This window comes from Oreochromis aureus, linkage group 7, assembly GCF_013358895.1.
Source record: "Oreochromis aureus strain Israel breed Guangdong linkage group 7, ZZ_aureus, whole genome shotgun sequence".
Classification (NCBI taxonomy): Eukaryota; Metazoa; Chordata; class Actinopteri; order Cichliformes; family Cichlidae; genus Oreochromis; species Oreochromis aureus.
Window position 1 is genome coordinate 25,305,161 of NC_052948.1, and position 18,916 is coordinate 25,324,076.

The following is an 18,916-nucleotide window of genomic DNA, read 5'->3' on the forward strand; positions in this document are numbered from 1 at the left end:
ATGGCTCCGCTCAGGGATGGAGGTGCCTGTTGGAATTTTCACGTCATACCTCCAGATCATGACACAGAGTGTGTTCATTGGTCACTAATGTGTGGTCACTAATGTGCCCATCATTGTAAGAACTATATATAATTATATACAAATACAAGGCCTAAGATGGCACAATATGCTACCAAGTCCTAGCTGACCCTGCAAAATACTAAGGCTAGCTGCTAATGAGTTGAAAGCTACCTAACTAGCAAACCATTATGCCAAGCTAGCATCACTCTAAGCCATCTGAGGCATATATGGTCAGACCATGTCCAGCTGAACTGTCCTCAGAACGTGTTTACTAAATGAACTGCAATTCATGAAGTAGAACTGATAAAAGTGAATTGATTAATCCAAAAGGGCCACTGCACAGATCTCTGACGGAGATGCGCCTTGCATAAAGCTCATGAGGTTGCAAGATTCTCTGTGGAATGTGCATGCACCCCTGCAGAGGCTAGCCTACCTGCCTTTTCATATGTCTTCATTATGCAATAAGAGAGCCTTGTCTTAGTGACAAGTCAATTAGCTCTGCAATAGACAAAGACAAACAGCTCGTCTGTTCCTCTGTGGGGCTGTGTCTCAAGAAGATATACCCTCAAGGACCTGGCAGGGCACAATACTGACCCACCAGCCTTCATTTGCAATTTCTGAGGAGTGCAAAAGGGACACAGCTTGACAGACTGGCTGGCATGGAATTCTGACACACTGTATTTTCTGTACCTAAAATGCTTTCATTTTCACAAAAATCGACAGTGCGCCTTATAATCCGGTGCGCCTTATGTATGAATTCTGGTTGTGCTTACTGACCTCAAACTGATTTTATGTGGTACACAGCGTTCAAAAAAATGTTTTAGTATGACTTTGGTAAGCTACGAAGCCGCACCGCTTAATGGATTGTCGGAGCATTACGGCTACTGTAGTCAGGAGCCTCGCGGAGTAATCTGGGTCCAAAACTCCCTCCGTTTAAGGTCCCAAAGTCACCATCACTGAGAGTTTAAAAACTCTCTAAATTCTTTCATCTTTAATAAAATGATCAGCGTTTCTGCTTTTCCAGGTATAACAATTAAGTTTAACATCCAGGCATCCATGAAAACAGAATTTATTACATTTAACGGAGTTAGAAGTTAGCAGGAAGTTAGGTCGCTAGTTTCCACCTAAACATGATATACCATGTTCTGACTGAGAGATTTCTGAAAAAATTCAAATGTACAGCTCTGCTATCACTTCCAACATAAATGCAGACAGAAAACTAAACAGTAGTGACTTTTGTAGGGTTACTGAAGTTGGACTAGCTGGTATATAATGATGTGCTACGTGATCGCTAGCGACACAGCTATGTTAGCATAACATAAACACAGTGAAGCTGGAGGATGAATGCTAACTTTTTTCCACTTGATAAAAGTTAACATGAGAGTTCCCGAATGTTAGGGACAAATGCAATCGCATGGCAGGATGCTGTAAAACAGGGGTGTCCAAACTTTTTTCACTGAGGGCCACATACATAAAAATATAGGAGGGGCTGGGCCACTTACTAGAAATTAGGTATATAACCTTAACTGTAGCGTATTAAAGTTAGAAAAATCATTTAAAAGTGGTCAAATGTGTTATATTGTTGAATATAATTAAAGACAAAACTGCCTTCATCACAGCTTTCCATAAATGGATCTTTATTAATTTATTCAGAAAAAGCTTTGGTAGCTCATTCTCAGAACAGCAGCAGATTTCCTCTTGGACAGAAGATTTACAGCACAGAGAAAAAACAATAAAGGGGAAAATGGGACGGGTACATTTCAAGTTTGTTATTTAAGTTCTTAGGCTTAGCAACACACCTGTTAACGTTCGTTTGAAACGATTATCAACATTAACAGACTGAACTGGACTTAAATTATATGTGTGGCACTATGTTAAGGATAGAGACATATAGTACCCCCCCATTTTATTTTATGCTCAGAGACACTTTCTTTTAGTTAAGGCCACTGCAATGTCAGTTTTACTGTTGTACAAGTTTCACCAGCAGAGGGCGCTCAGTCCTGTACGCATCGGTAGCTGACGCTACACTAGAAGAAGTAGTGTCAGCGGTGAAGAGGCAGCTTACGGCCCGCGCACCGAAAGAACTGATTAATCAGACATTTTTCTGTTTTTACAGGTAAGCTGGGTGGTTGAGAATAGGAAACAGAGGTTATAAAAGTGACAGACAGCAGTGGTGATTAATGATAAATGTCTTGTGTATGGCGAATGTTAAGCTAAAGAGCTAATTTCCAAGTTGGTCCAGTTGTTAGCCTGTGCCGATCCAAGTGTTAGACTGTACCGAAACTCTGTGAGCTCGGTGCAGGTATTTTTGGGTTAAAGTCACAATATATATGTTTTGCACAATAAGAGAAAATGTGAATTTATTTATGTTTAGTTCATGAAGAGTGAATGTTGTAAAAAAAATTGTTAAGAAAAACATTTATTTGAAAGAGATCTAGTTTAATAAATACCCCAGATAGCAAGGAAACATTGAAACGATGTTGAGTCAATATCACGTCATTGAAGCAACGTTGAAGTGTGACGTTGACCCAACATCACTCTTGCACCCATTTTTAACGTTGAAACAACGTCAGGTTTTGATGTTGAATCAATGTTGAAACCTGACATTGATTCGACGTTATATTTTCTGACACTGTTGACATTGAAACAATGTCAGATTCTGATATTGAAACACTGTTGGGCTATGGTATTGATTTTCCACCTCTTTCGCACAGTTGCTTTTTATTGAAAAAAACAAAAAAACAAAAAAGGTCAATAGACATGTATCATTTGCAAAATACTTTATTAAAAGACAAAGTTTCCTATTTACATTTCTATGTTTCACGTCACTTTTTATTATTTACTCCGGGATGGGGATGGATGATGTGCGTCCTGCTTGGCGCCACCCGCACGATCTGGAGCATATCTGAGCCATTTCTGGACTGCTTGAGCAAAGACCAACTCAGACATAGAGTTCGCCCTCACCTGCTGCGCCAGGCCATCTAGGACAAAAATAGACACACACACAAAAAACAAAGACAAAAAGGGAATTAGAGCACATGAATAAGCTCTTGTTAATTGTCTTCAGCAGGGAGAAAGTATGTAAACTCCTAGGCTGATAAACATGAAAGTCACCAGGCGGAAATCAGCAAACTGCCGCATTTGATTCCCAAAGAGCTATAAGCTGAAAATGTGATATGTCTTAGCATGGTGTGCCGTGTATCCTTTAAAAAGAGAAAAACAAAACATGGGGTCCTCGGGCTGTACAAAGTGTACAACCCGAGGACAAAATAAGTCGAAGACCAAAGACTCCATCTCCAGATTAACCGGACATGAAAGTCTTGTTATTAAGAAAGACAAAGTAATATAGCAAAAAAAAACAGACATAGGAAATGTGAAACGCACCCAGCACATCAATTGATCCCTTTATTGTTCACTTTAGGCTCATAAAACTACAATAAATGTTAAAACTTACCAAATATGCATCTGCACAGCGCTGTCTCTTTAAATGCCCTTTTTTGCTTTGTCTGGTCCTTGGTTTTTTTTCCCCTGCCCAGTTGAGTACAGAGGCCAACTCCTTTGTAATGGCATAAACCATTACACGGCGGACTCGCACCTCCAGTGTGGTCCAGCAGCACCAATCAACGCAAAGCGTCTCACCTATAGACACATTTTATGAGATGGAATTGTCTTATGTCTTAAATGTGTATGCAAGTGCTTGTGTGTTTACTTCATGTAACTGATGATAGAAACATGTCATTTAGTTTTCCTTAAAGCCTGATTTTCAAGTCATACAAAGAATAAACCAAAGTATTGGCAGTACAATGTATTTCTATTCCCTTTTGTTGGATATTCATTTGTTAGTTCTTGTAACTGCTAAAAGTGTTTACTAGTTTTTGCCTGTCACATATATTTGTTATACCATGTAAACTGTGAAATTCCAAGATTTTCAAACTTGTAATAGTGGCCTCACAGAGTCTCTGGAATCTACAGAAAAAAAAAAATCACAACAAGATGACATTCAGGAGTATAAATTGGGTTTTTTTTAGATAAGAGTACAATGACATTGTGATGCAGCTTTAAAGCTTTTTAAAAAGCATACCATCTATAGGGAAGACATCAGACTCTGCATGCTGGCGAGATCGCAAAGCTGTGTCGGTTTGTGCCGGAGTGGCGAAAGGTGCGGAAGCTGGGTGGGGCATTATGATGGTTGCTATCAGTGGGCGGGGGCAGACTGCGGAGTGATGAGGGCTGTTTAGAAAAAAATAATTTTTAAGTATTTAAGAATACAGACAACTTGTCAAAAAGTTTCCTCGTGTCAGACACAGATATGTACACAGACACTAGACAGTATTTTATTACCTGGTATTTTCACTCGAGGGGCCTGGGGAAACCGTTTTTTTGTAGGCTGCTCATCCTCTGAGTCCGTATATGTGTACAGGGGATTTGGTCTAAAGAAAAGAAATTAAAAACGGTCTTAAGTAATTGTAAATATGCTTTTGGCATATTGTTTCCTAAAGTTAGTTTGATTTCTAACAACACACACAGGAAACAGAGACGTGCAAGAAGGTACAGTATACAATGAATTTTTGAAGTGCACAAGTGTACACGGCTTTGCATTTTTAAAAAGTTTACAAACTTCCACTTTTTGGACTATATTATGTGGTGATATTGCATTATGCATGCACCACAGATATGTATAAAATACAAGATCATAAATTCTTAACAATCAAAGATATGTTTGTGAATAAAAAGGTTTTACTTGTGCTTTCTTTTTAAGACTGGTCTGGGTTTCTTCTTCGGACTGAAGGTCAGGCGTATCACAGCGTTCACGTGGATATCTCTGAAGACTGCGTTCTGCTTCGTGAAATGTGCCTGAAATACAAACACAATGTGCGGCCAGACATACATTACGTGTGGACAAAAGGTGCAACGCATAGAAAAAATCAGCGGTTTCAAAAATACGCTGGTGCGTGTGGGACGTAGCCTTATTCATTATTCAAGGCACAAACGGAAAGTCATGTGCGCGTGCAGCGTAAAGTTAGGTGAGCGTGCAGCGTACAGTCACGTGGGCATGCTGCGTGAGCATTCAAACTGAGTCTAAAGTTTTCGTGTGCGAATTGAAGCGAGTGCTCTCCAATCATCAAAAGTAACAAAGTCATTGAACACGTTTATACAGTAAACTTTATGTTTATCAATCATATATCACAGATTTAGAATTTTTTGTAGTACTAAGCAACTACTGTAGAGATGACAGTGGACTTCAGGAGACATCCCTCAACTCTGCCCCCCCTCATCATATCAGACAGCCCTGTGTCGACTGTGGAGATCTTCAAGTTCCTGGGTACCACCATCTCCCAGGACCTGAAGTGGGAGACCAACATCAACTCCATCCTCAAAAAGACCCAGCAGAGGATGTACTTCCTGAGACAACTGGGGAAGTACAGTCTTCCACAGGAGCTGCTGATCCAGTTCTACACTGCAGTCATTGAGTCTGTCCTGTGCTCCTCCATCACAGTCTGGTATGGTGCAGCCACTAAACAGGACAGGTGCAGACTGCAGCGGACTGTACTGGGCAGCAGAAAGGATCATCGGCGCCCCCTGCCCTCCATCCAGGATCTGTACCTCTCAAGAACCAGGAAACGGGCAGGGAAAATCATCACAGACCCCTCACACCCTGGACACAGACTTTTTGATCTGCTGCCCTCTGGCAGACGGTACAGAAGCCTGCAGACCAGGACCACCCGACACAGGAACAGTTTCTTTCCCCTCGCCATCTCCCTTGTAAACAGTTGAACTGTCACACTGCTCCCACTGCCAGACTGCAACTGCACCTTATGTACATTCTGTAGTATTCATTCCACCTCATTTCATTTCTGTATTTTATGTATATACGTTTAGATTAGTTATTTATAGTTGGTTTACACAGCTTTGTGTATGTATGTGTATGCATGTGTAATGTATATATAGATACGTGTGTGTGTGTGGGTGCGTGTGTGTGTGTGTGTGTGTGTGTGATTTACATTGCTGTGCTCGAGAGCCACCATCTACCGGAACCAAATTCCTTGTATTTGTCTGCACATATACTTGGCCAATAAACACGATTCTGATTCTGATTCTGATCTGATTCTACAGAGCGAAAGTCTGGGTCAAGCGCCGAGGCGACGGCAAGAACAAAGGAAACCTCGAAGCGTTAAAGCTAGCTTTGTAAGGGAATATAACGAAGAAATTATGAAACAAAAATGTTTTCTTTGTTGATATACTTTGTTCGCAGTGCAATTTATTTGTTGCCGGATTGTAAGAAGTAGACACAATTTCGGGCTCCCACATTTTGTGGGAGCAACGTAAATAACAGTAAAAAAACTCGTTAATGTACAACATTAACGAGTTTTTACTATTATTCAAATGCAAACATGGAAATAACGAGTAGGAAAAAAAAATCATTCATTCTTACCTTATACTAATCGTGGTGCAGGCCAGTGCAGTGCATGAACTGATGCCTTCTCCGGTCAATTCCGCTGAGAGTAAATCAAATGTCCCGCTCTACTGTAGAAGACAATGAATACCTGGGGGGATGTACCAATGTGAGAGGGGTGCTGCGGAATAGTCCAAGTGATCGCTGCTTTAATTTCCCGGTCAACTATACATAAATTGCATGTAGACACGATTTTTTTTAAAGCTGGTGAACTAGACCAAGTCATTGATAACAAATGAACAATAAATCTACTTTCTCTGGTACTTTATACCCGATCAGTTGCAATGCAATTTAATGCTCAACTACAAATCGATGGTTTTGATGGTGACCGGAGCGAATGATTGTCAACTATAAATAGAGCGTTTTCTCGGCGTTGTTGTTGTCACCTGGTCGACTATATAAATAGATCAAATATCAATGACAAAAAAACAACGGTGAATCAACATCGTTACAACGTCTCTATAGTAAGACCGTCGGTTTACCACAGTATTTCAATGTTGTTACAACATTGGCATTTCAACCCCGACCATATACGACGGTTCGGATGAAAAATCAACATAGATTCAATGTCGTCTTGCTATCTGGGACAGTTAAGAAGACAGGTTCATAAATAGATTAAAACAGAATTAAAAACAAGATAAGACTGTAAGGAGAGTTCACTATGGCGCTTGTGCATACAGTGAAATGTATTTTTGTGATTTAAGCAGTTTATCAAGTAGTGCATATGAATATGGAACTGTATAAGTTACTTGTATAAAGTAATGTTTGCTACACTAGAAGAAGTAGTGTCAGCGGTGAAGAGGCAGCGTACGGCCCGCGCACCGAAAGAACTGATTAATCAGACATTTTTCTGTTTTTACAGTTTTTCTGTAAAAATAAATATGTTGCACGGGAGATGAGTTGGCCCATCATTTCAGCGGTGTAACATATTTTGGCGAGCCAGGCAGGAGGTGGCGCTAGTGAGTCAACACCATCACCACCCACCTTCTTTCCCAGGAGACGAACCTTCAATCAAAAGAAATGGAATCCCTGCAACCTCTGCGTGACGAAGTGAGTGCAGCCTTGTGGCAGTTGGAGAGAGAGCATCTTGTGGACGTCTGCAGGCGACTGAAATGTTCCGGCCTGGACAGCGCAGTCTCACAGCAAGACCAAGAGGACACTCATCAGGTTGGCAGAGGGCATGTTTGATGATGTGGAGAAAAATGAGGAAGAGGATCAAGTGAAACAGTTTTATAAAGACATTGCTGTATACATCCAGAGACTAAGCAAAGGAGAGTGTCAGTTAGAAAGGGAACTCCATGGCACAGAGTCTGGGCAAAAGAAAGATCTTGAGGACACCACATGTGCTACTCCAACACAGATTGCAGATTTTCCACCCAGAGCCCGACCAGAGGCGATGCGAACTCTTCAAGAGGTAACATTGAGGAGGGAGTTTAAAATTTGTGGGCAGATTGGAGAGCATGGGCAGAAGGATAAGCTATCCTATCTCAGCCTGATTCGCCAGATTGAGAATGGGAGTGAAAAAGGGCACTCGGAGACTGAAATAGTGGAAGCAGTAATTAGGGCCATTAGTCCAGGAACGCCCCTAAGAGACATGTTGGAGATTAAACGTGGGTTAACACTTAGCAAACTGCTCACCATATTAAAGGGACACTATAGGGTAGACAGCCCCACTGAGCTCTACCATCAGCTCCTCAATATCTCCCAAGAGCCCAAAGAAACTGCCTTAAACTTTGTATTTCGTGCCATTGAACTTAAAGAGAAGTTGTTATGGAAAGCGGCAAATGAGGAGACAGATGAACTGTATAGCAGAGCCACCATCCAGCGCAAATTCCTCCGCTCCATTGAAACTGGGCTGCTCAGTGACTCTATCAAGTATCAGCTACTGTCCCTCCTAAACGACATAACCATAACAGATGAAGAACTGACTGAGAAAGTCAATGAAGCTTCAAAGCTAGAAAATGAAAGATTTGAGAAACGGAAAAGGTCCACTGCAGCCAAGATTCCCAAGGTCCAAGAGCTCCAAACAGAATGCCAAACAGCCCTGACATCTGCTCAGAGCCCCTCCAAACCCAGAGAATCCCCCGCTACGGTGGCCATGACAACAGTGAAAAATAAAGAGACTAAGTCAGACACGCAGCAGATTATAGAAGAACTACGTAAAGAGATGAAACAAATGTTTATGGCTGCTATGGAAACCAGTCCCCGCACCATGGCACCAAAGCAACAAGAAAAAGGCTGTAAAAAGTGCAAAGAAGAGGGGAAAGGAGAGAACTGCCTGCACTGTTTCAAATGTGGGCGAGAGGCCCACTACTCCCGTGGATGCCGAGCACCGAGACTGTCATCGGGAAACGGGGAGGGACTACTGAGATGGGACCAACAGTAGTCCAAAGCCCACGGTCCCATAACGAACAGCCAAGCCCACCAATATCCTCCAAAGAAACTGCAGCTAGTGTCCCATCAGCGGTAACTGAGGTTCACTATCTACCCCTCAACGAAAGTCACGGTTAGTAAGCCTAGTGGGGAACAGATGTACTGTGAACTGTTTTATGGACAATCGCCCAGCTAAGGTGTTGTGGGATTCAGGGGCACAGTCCAGCATAGTAAATGAAAACTGGCGGCAAAACCACCTCCCCCACACGGTCGTCAGACCCGTTTCAAACTGTTAGACAATGAGGCGCTCACAGTGTTTGCTGCAAATGACACACCCATTCCCTACATTGGCTGGATAGAAGTCAGCTTCAGACTAGGCAGTGATTTGTCTCCAACCAGTGAGCTGCAAGTTCCAATATTGGTATCCAGTGACCCGGCTGTGGCCAGTGATCCCATCATTGGGCTGGCGTCATTGAAGCTATCGTGAACCAGGAAGAAGTAAAAACCAAAGGAGGAAGAAAACAACTAGCACACTATGTGAGTAAAGCATTTGAAATAACTGTACGCACTGCACATAATGTTGTCAAGCTTGTGCAGAACAGCAGTGAAGGCCCAGAGACAGGTGTGGTAAGAACTGGTGTAAGAAGAGTGCCTTTGTCAGCAAACCAAGTCACCACAGTTTATGTACGGGCACACGTTAGTTCACATGCCCGGGGCCAAGACATGCTCTTTCTACCTGATGGGGCTGACCCACCACCAGAGGGCGTAATAGTCAATGATGTACTGGTGAAAATCCCAGACAGAAAAGTACCATATGTGCCCATCCCCGTGACTAACACTACAGACCACACCATTTATCTGGACAGCCGTAAAGTGATTGGATACCTTGAACCAGTAAAGACTGTATACGCAGCTGGCATCCAGACTAAAGTAAACGAGCTGACACAAGAGAACAAAAGTGGTACAGAGTTAAAGTCACACAACCCGAGTAACACACAGACACGAGAGAACCAACAGAGACCAAAGTCATGGGACCCACCGGTGGATCTCCAGCATCTGGATGAAAATCAGCGAGTGGCTGCGAGGAAGATGTTGCGAGAGGAATGTGAGGCGTTTGCATATGACAGTGACGATGTTGGCTGCATACCATCCCTGAGGATGCATATAAGCCTCCATGACACAACTCCTGTGAAAAAGACTTACATGTCCATCCCAAAACCCCTGCACAATGAAGTCAAAGAGTATTTGCAAGACCTGCTTAACAAAGGTCTGGATCACACCATCGCGGTCCCCCTACTCATCACCTGTGGTGTGTGTCCGCAAGAAAGACGGCACCCTCCGCCTTTGTTGTGACTTTAGGGAGCTCAACCGCAAGTCAGTCCCAGACCGCCATCCAATCCCAAGGATCCAAGACATGTTGGATGCTCTGGGTGGGAGCTCCTGGTTTTCCGTGTTAGACCAGGGTAAGGCGTACCACCAGGGTTTCTTGGATGAAGAAAGCCGCCCCTTAACCGCCTTCATCACACCCTGGGGGCTCTATCAGTGGGTACGCATTCCCTTTGGCCTGAGCTCCGCACCCGCTGAGTTCCAGAGAAGCATGGAGCACTGTATGGCAGGCCTCAGAGACACTATCTGCCTCCCATACCTGGACGACAACCTTGTGCACAGCAGCAGCTTTGATGAACATTTGGAACATATCCGCCTTGTCCTCCAGCGTTACAGAGAGCATGGTGTTAAGCTGACCCCAAAGAAATGTGAACTGTTCAGGCGAAGTGTCAAGTTTCTGGGAAAGCTGGTAACAGGTGAAGGCTACACAATGGACCCGGCAGAGTTGGCCCCGGTGATGGCGTTAAAGGAAAAGACACCTGCAACCGTCGGAGAGGTACGTCAGATGCTTGGTTTCCTCTCTTATTACAGGCCTTTCATCCCCAACTTCTCCCGTGTAGCCCATCCACTGTACAGCCTGCTCAGCCCTCCATCTTCTGAGAACTCTGCTCCAGTCTCAGCCGACAAGTCCAAAAAGGAGGTGAAGAAAAGTAAAGGCCACTTACCATCAGGGGCGCCCATTCAGTGGACGACCTCCCACCAAGAGACATTGAACCAGCTTGTAGATGCACTTACAAGACCCCCCATTCTCGGGTACCCCGACTTCACAGAGCCTTTTGTGTTACATTGTGATGCATCACAGGTTGGGCTAGGTGCTGTTTTGTACCAGCGGCAGCAAGGCAAGATGAGAGTCATAGCATATGGCTCCCGCACTCTGAGTCCAGCAGAGAAAAAGTACCACCTGCACTCTGGCAAATTAGAGTTTTTGGCTATGAAGTGGGCGATTTGTGAACGTTTCCGGGATTATCTGTACCATGCCCCATCGTTCGTGGTGTACACTGATAATAACCCACTAACATATGTGCTCACTACTGCAAAGCTTAATGCCACAGGTCACAGATGGGTCGCGGAGCTGGCCAGCTACAACTTCATCATCCGCTACCGTCCAGGCAAGACCAACGCAGATGCTGATGGGCTGTCGCGAATGCCGCTGGACATTGACAGCTACATGAAGAGCTGTACAGCTGAAGTTGGACAGGAAGCCATAAGCGCATCAATGGAGTCTGTAACGGTGGAGGAGAGAGACCCTTGCCAAGGTGTTGGAGTTATCCAGGTTAGTGCTCTGAAATTAATCAAAGATTCTGACACTACCCAGTCTTTTACACCAGACCAGATACGCAGAGGCCAGGAAGCAGATGAAGTTCTGGCAAGAGTGCTCTGGTATAAGTCGCTGGGTAGAAGACTGAGTAGAACTGAGGTGAAGTCAGAGCATCCTGCAGTAGCTGCACTACTCAAGCAGTGGTTGAAGCTTCACGTCGACCAGAATGGTGTCCTGCGTCGCCAAACATCACGTGGAGAGCAGCTACTGGTCCCTAAAGCCTATCGTCCCCTGGTTTTTAAAGAACTCCACCAAGACATGGGCCACTTAGGGGTGGAAAGGACGCTCGACCTGATTCGAGACAGGTTCTACTGGCCGCAGATGGCGAAAGAGGTTGAACACTTTGTTACAGAAGAATGTGAGTGTCTTAAGAAGAAGAAACCGAGTAAGCAGACCCGTGCACCTTTGTCCCCGATCCAGTCCACTTACCCATTCCTGCTGGTGTCCATAGACTTCCTTCACCTGGAAAAGTGTAAGCAGGGCTACGAGTATATACTTGTTGTCATGGATCACTTCACGAGGTTTGCCCAAGCCTATGCAACGAAGAACAAAGCAGCTAAAACAGTCGCTGACAAGCTCTTCAATGACTTTGCACTCAAGTTCGGCTTCCCGACCAGACTACACCACGACATGGGCAAGGAGTTTGAAAACAAACTCATGGCAAGATTGAAAGAACTCTCTGGTATCCAGGGCTCCCACATGACACCCTACCACCCACAGAGTAATGGACAGGTGGAGAGATTCAACCGCACCCTGCTGTCCATGTTGCGGACCCTGGAGGACAAGGAGAAGGATGATTGGAAAGAGTCGCTAGCTAAAGTCGTCCACACGTACAACTGTACGAAGAATGAGGCAACAGGCTACGCCCCATATTACCTCATCTTCGGACGTTCCCCACGCCTGCCCATCGACTTGCTCTTCGACCTGAAAAGGGATGAAGCTCATGTGGACTATGATGACTATGTTAGCTGCTGGAAAAAGAGAATGCAGGAGGCGTACACAGTGGCTTCTCAAACTGCTACTGCTGGTGAAGAGGCAGCGTACGGCCCGCGCACCGAAAGAACTGATTAATCAGACATTTTTCTGTTTTTACAGGTAAGCTGGGTGGTTGAGAATAGGAAACAGAGGTTCTAAAAGTGACAGACAGCAGTGGCGATTAATAATAAATGTCTTGTGTATGGCGAATGTTAAGCTAAAGAGCTAATTTCCAAGTTGGTCCAGTTGTTAGCCTGTGCCGATCCAAGTGTTAGACTGTACCGAAACTCTGTGAGCTCGGTGCAGGTATTTTTGGGTTAAAGTCACAATACATATGTTTTGCACAATAAGAGAAAATGTGAATTGATGTATGTTTAGTTCATGAAGAGTGAATGTTGTAAAAAAATTGTTAAGAAAAACATTTATTTGAAAGAAATCTAGTTTAATAAATACAGTTAAGAAGACAGGTTCATAAATAGATTAAAACAGAATTAAAAACAAGATAAGACTGTAAGGAGAGTTCACTATGGTGCTTGTGCATACAGTGAAATGTATTTTTGTGATTTAAGCAGTTTATCAAGTGGTGCATATGAATATGGAACTGTATAAGTTACTTGTATAAAGTAATGTTTGCTACACTAGAAGAAGTAGTGTCAGCGGTGAAGAGGCAGTGTACGGCCCGCGCACCGAAAGAACTGATTAATCAGACATTTTTCTGTTTTTACAGTTTTTCTGTAAAAATAAATATGTTGCACGGGAGATGAGTTGGCCCATCATTTCAGCGGTGTAACATATGCACTCCTGTTATTTAGTGAATTATTCTGGTGAGTATCAGCTGCGCTGGGTATGTAAATCGGGCCATCCAGCTGCGGTGCTGATCGTACACCACTCGTGCCAAAAATCCGGACAAATGTCACTTGATCAAGGAGCAAATCTGCATCAGATGAGATCAGCTGACTTTGCGTGTGCGTGCGCTGTGCACAGTGGTGTGTACTCTGTGTGTTAACAAGAAAAACGCATATAAGAAAGTGGTGCGCAAAAGCAGGGTAGTGACAGAATTGATGCGCATTATTGATATTTGAAGCATGTGTACCTGCACATGCATGCTTATTAACACACGGGTACTGTGGAATATATTTTTACTCACCTAAAGCACTCGTGCTCTCGTCCACTTCCCGCAAAAAAAATTAGCAGCTGTGCGGTGTCTGTGGCATCGGTGCTCTCATCGCATGCGATGGAGTAAAAATCAAAAGCACAGCTTTATCAGACAGTTGCAGTTTAATGTTGGCTGGCGAGTCTTCAATGCGTCGCACAACTGGATTTCTGGACATGCTGACATTGTTGAAGTCCTGCACTTTTTTCGAGCATATTATTTCGGTGACTTTAACGAGGCCGTGTTTTACGAGGTCTCCATCTGAAAAAGGCTTGCCATGTCTTGCGATGAGTTGGGCGACCTCATAGCTGGCTATCCGGTTGTTCAGTGATGACGTGACGAATCCTACTTCCGGGCCTAAAGTAGTCTGCGTTTAATATGGCTTTTGTGTTGTTAACATGTTTTAATGTTTTGTATTTTCTTCTATTTAATCTCAAAAAGCTCCTAAAACAGTCAGTGATCACTGTTGACCTCCCTCGGCTTTTATTACTGCTAATCATTTATTTAAGCTCAGTTTTTAAAACCTTACGATGTAACTACAGCACAGCCCATGCAGCAGTATATGAATGACTAACCTCGTATTGTGGATGGATTATCTCACTTGTTCTCCTGGCTGAAGTTTAGTCCTTTTACAGCATCCTGCCATGCGATTACATTTGTTCCTGACCACCGAGAAACTTAACGTTAACTTTTATCGAGTGGAAAAAAAGTTAGCTTGTTTATGTTATGCTAACATAGCTGTGTCGCTAGCGGTCACGTAGCACATCATTATATACCAGCTAGCCAAACTTCAGTAACCCTACAAACGTCACTGCTGTTTAGTTTTCTGTCTTCATTTATGTTGGAAGTTATAGCAGAGCTGTACGTTTGAATTTTTTTCCAAAACCCCGTAGTCAGGACATGCTATATTGTATTTAGATAGAAGCTAGCGAGCAAACTTCTAACGCCGTTAAATGTCATAAATTCCATTTTCATGGATGCCTGGATGTTAAACTCAATTGTTACACCTGGTAGAGCAGAACACTGATCATTTTATTAAAGATGAAAGACTTTAGACAGTTTTTCAACTCTCAGTAATGCCACAGTGATCGTTTGATATATGGACCTGCAGCGGAGTTTAGGCCCAGACACGGCCAGTGACGTCAGACTGAACAACCGGATTGGAGCCTTTTCCTGGACAATTTGAGCACGAAAAAATACTGTTGCTGACAGCTACCATTTGCTTTAATTTCTGCTCTCGCTCAGCACCAGTGTAGGATGCATAGGCCTGATGTTTGGTTTCATAATGACGTCGTACATTATACTCTTTCATAACTGCCACAGTTTCAGTGCAGATCAAACAGACACACGTCCCCTTGAATTCTTTGAAGAAATATTCACTCTCCCACCGTGTCTGAAATTTTCTGCACTCACTTTCTACCTTTTGCTTCTTTGGTTGTGCCATGTTTAGTAACTTGGGGTAAAATTCTTCTGTGATTGTCCTTTTTGGTAGACCAACTGCCTTGATCAACAGTAGCTCCCCCTGGTGTTAAAACTAAGAAGTGCAATACACTCAAGCAAAAGTTGAAGTGCGGGCCATATTCTATTCTATTTATAAAATTACTTGAGGGCCAATTAAAAATGGACGCCCGCGGGCCGGACTTTGGACACCCCTGCTGTAAAAGGACCAAACTTCAGTCAGGAGAACAAGTGAGATAATCTATCCACAATACAAGGTTAGTCATTAATATACTGCAGCAACATGGGAATAGAGCAGTGAGGAGAGAATTTAACATTAGTGAATCAATGGTACAGAAGTGGAGGAAGCAAGAAGAATGAGTTGAGTAAAGTTTTGTCTGATTGTTTTGTTATGCTTAGTGCGTCTTATAATCTGGTGCGCCTTATGTATGAAAACAGACCCGTTCATTGACAGTGCGCCTTATAATTCGGTGTGCTTTATGTTACGAAAAATACAGTAATCTGGAATGCAAGATTGGGGTAAAGAACCCTAAGTCAGTCAGCCTCACATCAAATCCCATGGAGGGACAACAAGTCATCATTGTTAAGGAGTGATAAAATGAAAATCTACCTGTATTGCTTGGAACATTCTGCAGAATTCTGCCCTTGTTGATGAATTATGGACTTCTAACAGAGTAGTAACCACAGAATGGGGTAATCTGTCAACCTCCAGTTGAGGTGCAGGCCTAGGTGTTCTAGGCACTGCCCCAGATTTCCAAGCGATGTTGCAGAGATGTAAACCAAGACAGTCCTACAACATCCAGAGCCTTTAGCAAGTCAGGGTGAACCTGGTCCATGCCAGGAGTTGGAGTTGTTTTACTAACTCAATCATCTTTCTAGTGATGGGCAAGTCATCCCCCTCATCCCCAAAGTCTGCTTCTTTTACAGAAGGTATGCCAGTGGGATTAAGGAGTATTCTTTCCACTGCCCAGCTATATCCTCAGTTGTAGTCAGCAGCACCCTACCTCCAATGTACACCGTGTGAGTAGAACACCACTTTCCTCTCCTGAGTCACCTAACGGTTTGCATCTCCTCCAGGCTAATTGTGCCAAACCAGTTGCTGTTCGCCCTTAGGTCCAAAAGTGATCTGAGATTCCAGTCCTTCTTGTGAATGAGGAAATAATGAGTAGGACCCAGCCTGGTGATTGGCATCTCCCTGACAGCCTTCCTTGTCAGAAAAGTGGAGCTTTCCAATGCCTGAAATTTCATGTTCTGAGGATCTGTCACCATTGAAAAAGTTGATGACACCATCATTGATGGCCAACACAGGAACTATGAACGATAACCCTGCATCATATTAGAAACCACCCAAGGGTCTGCCGCAAGGGCCTCCCAGGACAGCTGATGCCCCAGGGGACCCTGGGGCAGCTCCAAGAGTCCCCCAGGACACTGACCTGGGTGGCCAGTTTAAGACTGAGTGTACATAATTTCCTTACGGATTAATAAAGTACTCTGATTCTGAACCAATTTGAGATAATGAGTTACTGAATTACTGAAGATCATTAGATTATCATTTCCATAATTTTTTTTTGATTCTCCAGCTAGTAAGAATGAGCATATTTTATTTGAAATAAAATATTTTCACGTTTGTCTCCGTAAAGAGGAAGTTATGCGACAATTAAAGCGTTTCAGATAAAAAAATACACAATGAAACTATTTCAAAAATAAAAAGAACATTTTTAATTAATATTTTCCAGATTAAGGAAATGATGGCACAAGCGGGGAACAGTCATCTGCTCACTGTCCTGTCGTACCCAAACGCAGGTCACCTGATCGAGCCTCCTTACACACCACATACCAGATCTAGCAATTTCAGGCCAGCTGGAATGCCTGAAAAAGGCAAGTCCACGTTCACACTGCAAGGTTATAGACTATCTCAGTTGTTCTTTGAGGACCAGTCCACATTTTGGCAGGTTTGATAACTGATTGTTATATGTAGTTGATGTTCAAGTAATTTTGTGGCAAGAAAATGATTCTGAAAAAAACTGGACTACACATGCAAATTATCAGTGAATTTCTTTTGGTACCCGTTTTGGGAACAGCGGTTTTGTGGTGAGTCCTGATGTCTGTTTTGTTTTTGCAGTGATGTGTCTATGGGGTGGACAAACGGTGGAACATTCTCGAGCTCAGGAGGATGCCTGGAAAAAGATCCTGGTTTTTCTCCGGGAGAATCTGTATGGTGACAGAAACCCTACCTTATTTTCTCACCTGTAATCAAAATGACAACATGATTGAGTTCCAAAGTGAATCCAAGGTGAAAATATTTGTCTAAGACATAGTTAGGTGAGGCGACAATGGAAGCTCTCTCTGGCAATCACTATGCAATGCATTGCTATAAAGATATTGATTATGGCCTTTGGATTATGTTGGATTACTAATGAAAAATTGTTATCTTTTTAATAGAAATAGCCAACAGGTGTAATGGCTTTTGCAGTAGGAAGCTTTCTGCCACTTAATGTGGTCATTCAATCAGAAACCACTTTTACAGAAAGACAAGCAGAGACAATTGTTTCCCAACCAAATACTCACAAAAAACCCCATCTTCTTGCACTATACCCATTTAACAGGATAAATTGGATCAGGTTAAACCATACCATTTGTGCTGCCCATCTGTACTCCTTCCTGACTGAAGAACTGTAAAATGTCTTTACTACTATAATTAAATAAATATCTATTATATTACCAAACATTATTTACTGTTAACTGAAAATGGCAAGTGGTGAAGGAATTTTTTTAAACCATTCCTTTAGGAAAAGAAGCAATAAAATACTGAAAACACATCAATACACATAAAACTTTATTATTGGAAAATTGTGCATAAAGTATCAAAACTATAAATAACTATTCCGCATCAGTGTTAAATTGATTAATATTATTGCTGCATGTGTTTTAGATGTTTAAGTTTAATGTCCAGCATCAAATTTAGAAACACAGACCTACATCTTTAGTTTTTAGAAAGTGTATTAAAATTTTTACATTATTAATAAAAAAAACCCCAGCTGAATTAAAAGGCATGATCAGCGTGTGACATGTTTAACTGTCAATATCTACAGAGAGAATTAAAATATGAATGAATCAATGTGAAGTGTAAAAGTTTTTTTTGTTTCCATGTCCCTTCGAGGCTTCAAACATCCAACCAATTTCAGTCTAAACAGTAACACATGAAAGACAATCCTATTCATGTATTAATCACCAGAGGATGTAGCAAAAAAAGAGAAAGAAGTGAAACAGTGTGCCATAGTTAAGGGTCAAAGTAGGCTGGTGTCTTTTTTTGTTTTATGTTTTGGCACAACACCAGAATGAGTGGAGATGTTTACCATTTGCGGTTGCTGTACTTCAGCATCTAGATAGCACTACAAAAGAGAAGTGAGGGAAGCATAAAAAAGTAATGTTTTTTAAGTAGCAGGTATTTTCAAATGTGGTGTTTCTATCATGCAAACTGCGTGCAATTTGTTGCACTGCATCTGCTAGCTAAAGATACAGCTGCTGTTTTTAACAGGTAGAGAAAAGAAAGAGAGCTAACTTTACTTAGAGATGGAGAAAGATAAGAAAGAAAGGAAAGTAGAGGAAGAAGAGAGGTTAGTTTTAAAGGTAAGGACTGCTCAGTGGGATTTCATAAACTGGAGAATTAAAGCTTACACGCAAGTCCTCATGTGTCATGTGAGGCTGTGGCAGGCAGGAGGTGGACCCAAATGCAGGA

General features: G+C 42.7%; 1 protein-coding gene across 3 annotated transcripts in view; it reads left to right on the plus strand.

Annotated features, from left to right (window-relative positions):
• Window positions 1–18,295, plus strand: part of LOC120432737 (acyl-coenzyme A thioesterase 3-like) — a 35,845-nt gene extending 17,550 nt beyond the window's left edge. For 2 of the 3 annotated variants that reach the window (XM_039614575.1, XM_039614576.1), the window contains 2 exons: window positions 16,914–17,055; window positions 17,300–18,295. In XM_039614575.1, coding sequence (XP_039470509.1) covers window positions 16,914–17,055; window positions 17,300–17,430 — 273 coding nt within the window. In that variant the 3' untranslated portion in view covers window positions 17,431–18,295. The remainder of the gene's footprint in view (window positions 1–16,913; window positions 17,056–17,299) is intronic. The other variant, XM_039614577.1, reaches the window with a different exon arrangement.
• The last annotated feature ends 621 nt before the right edge of the window (window positions 18,296–18,916 follow it).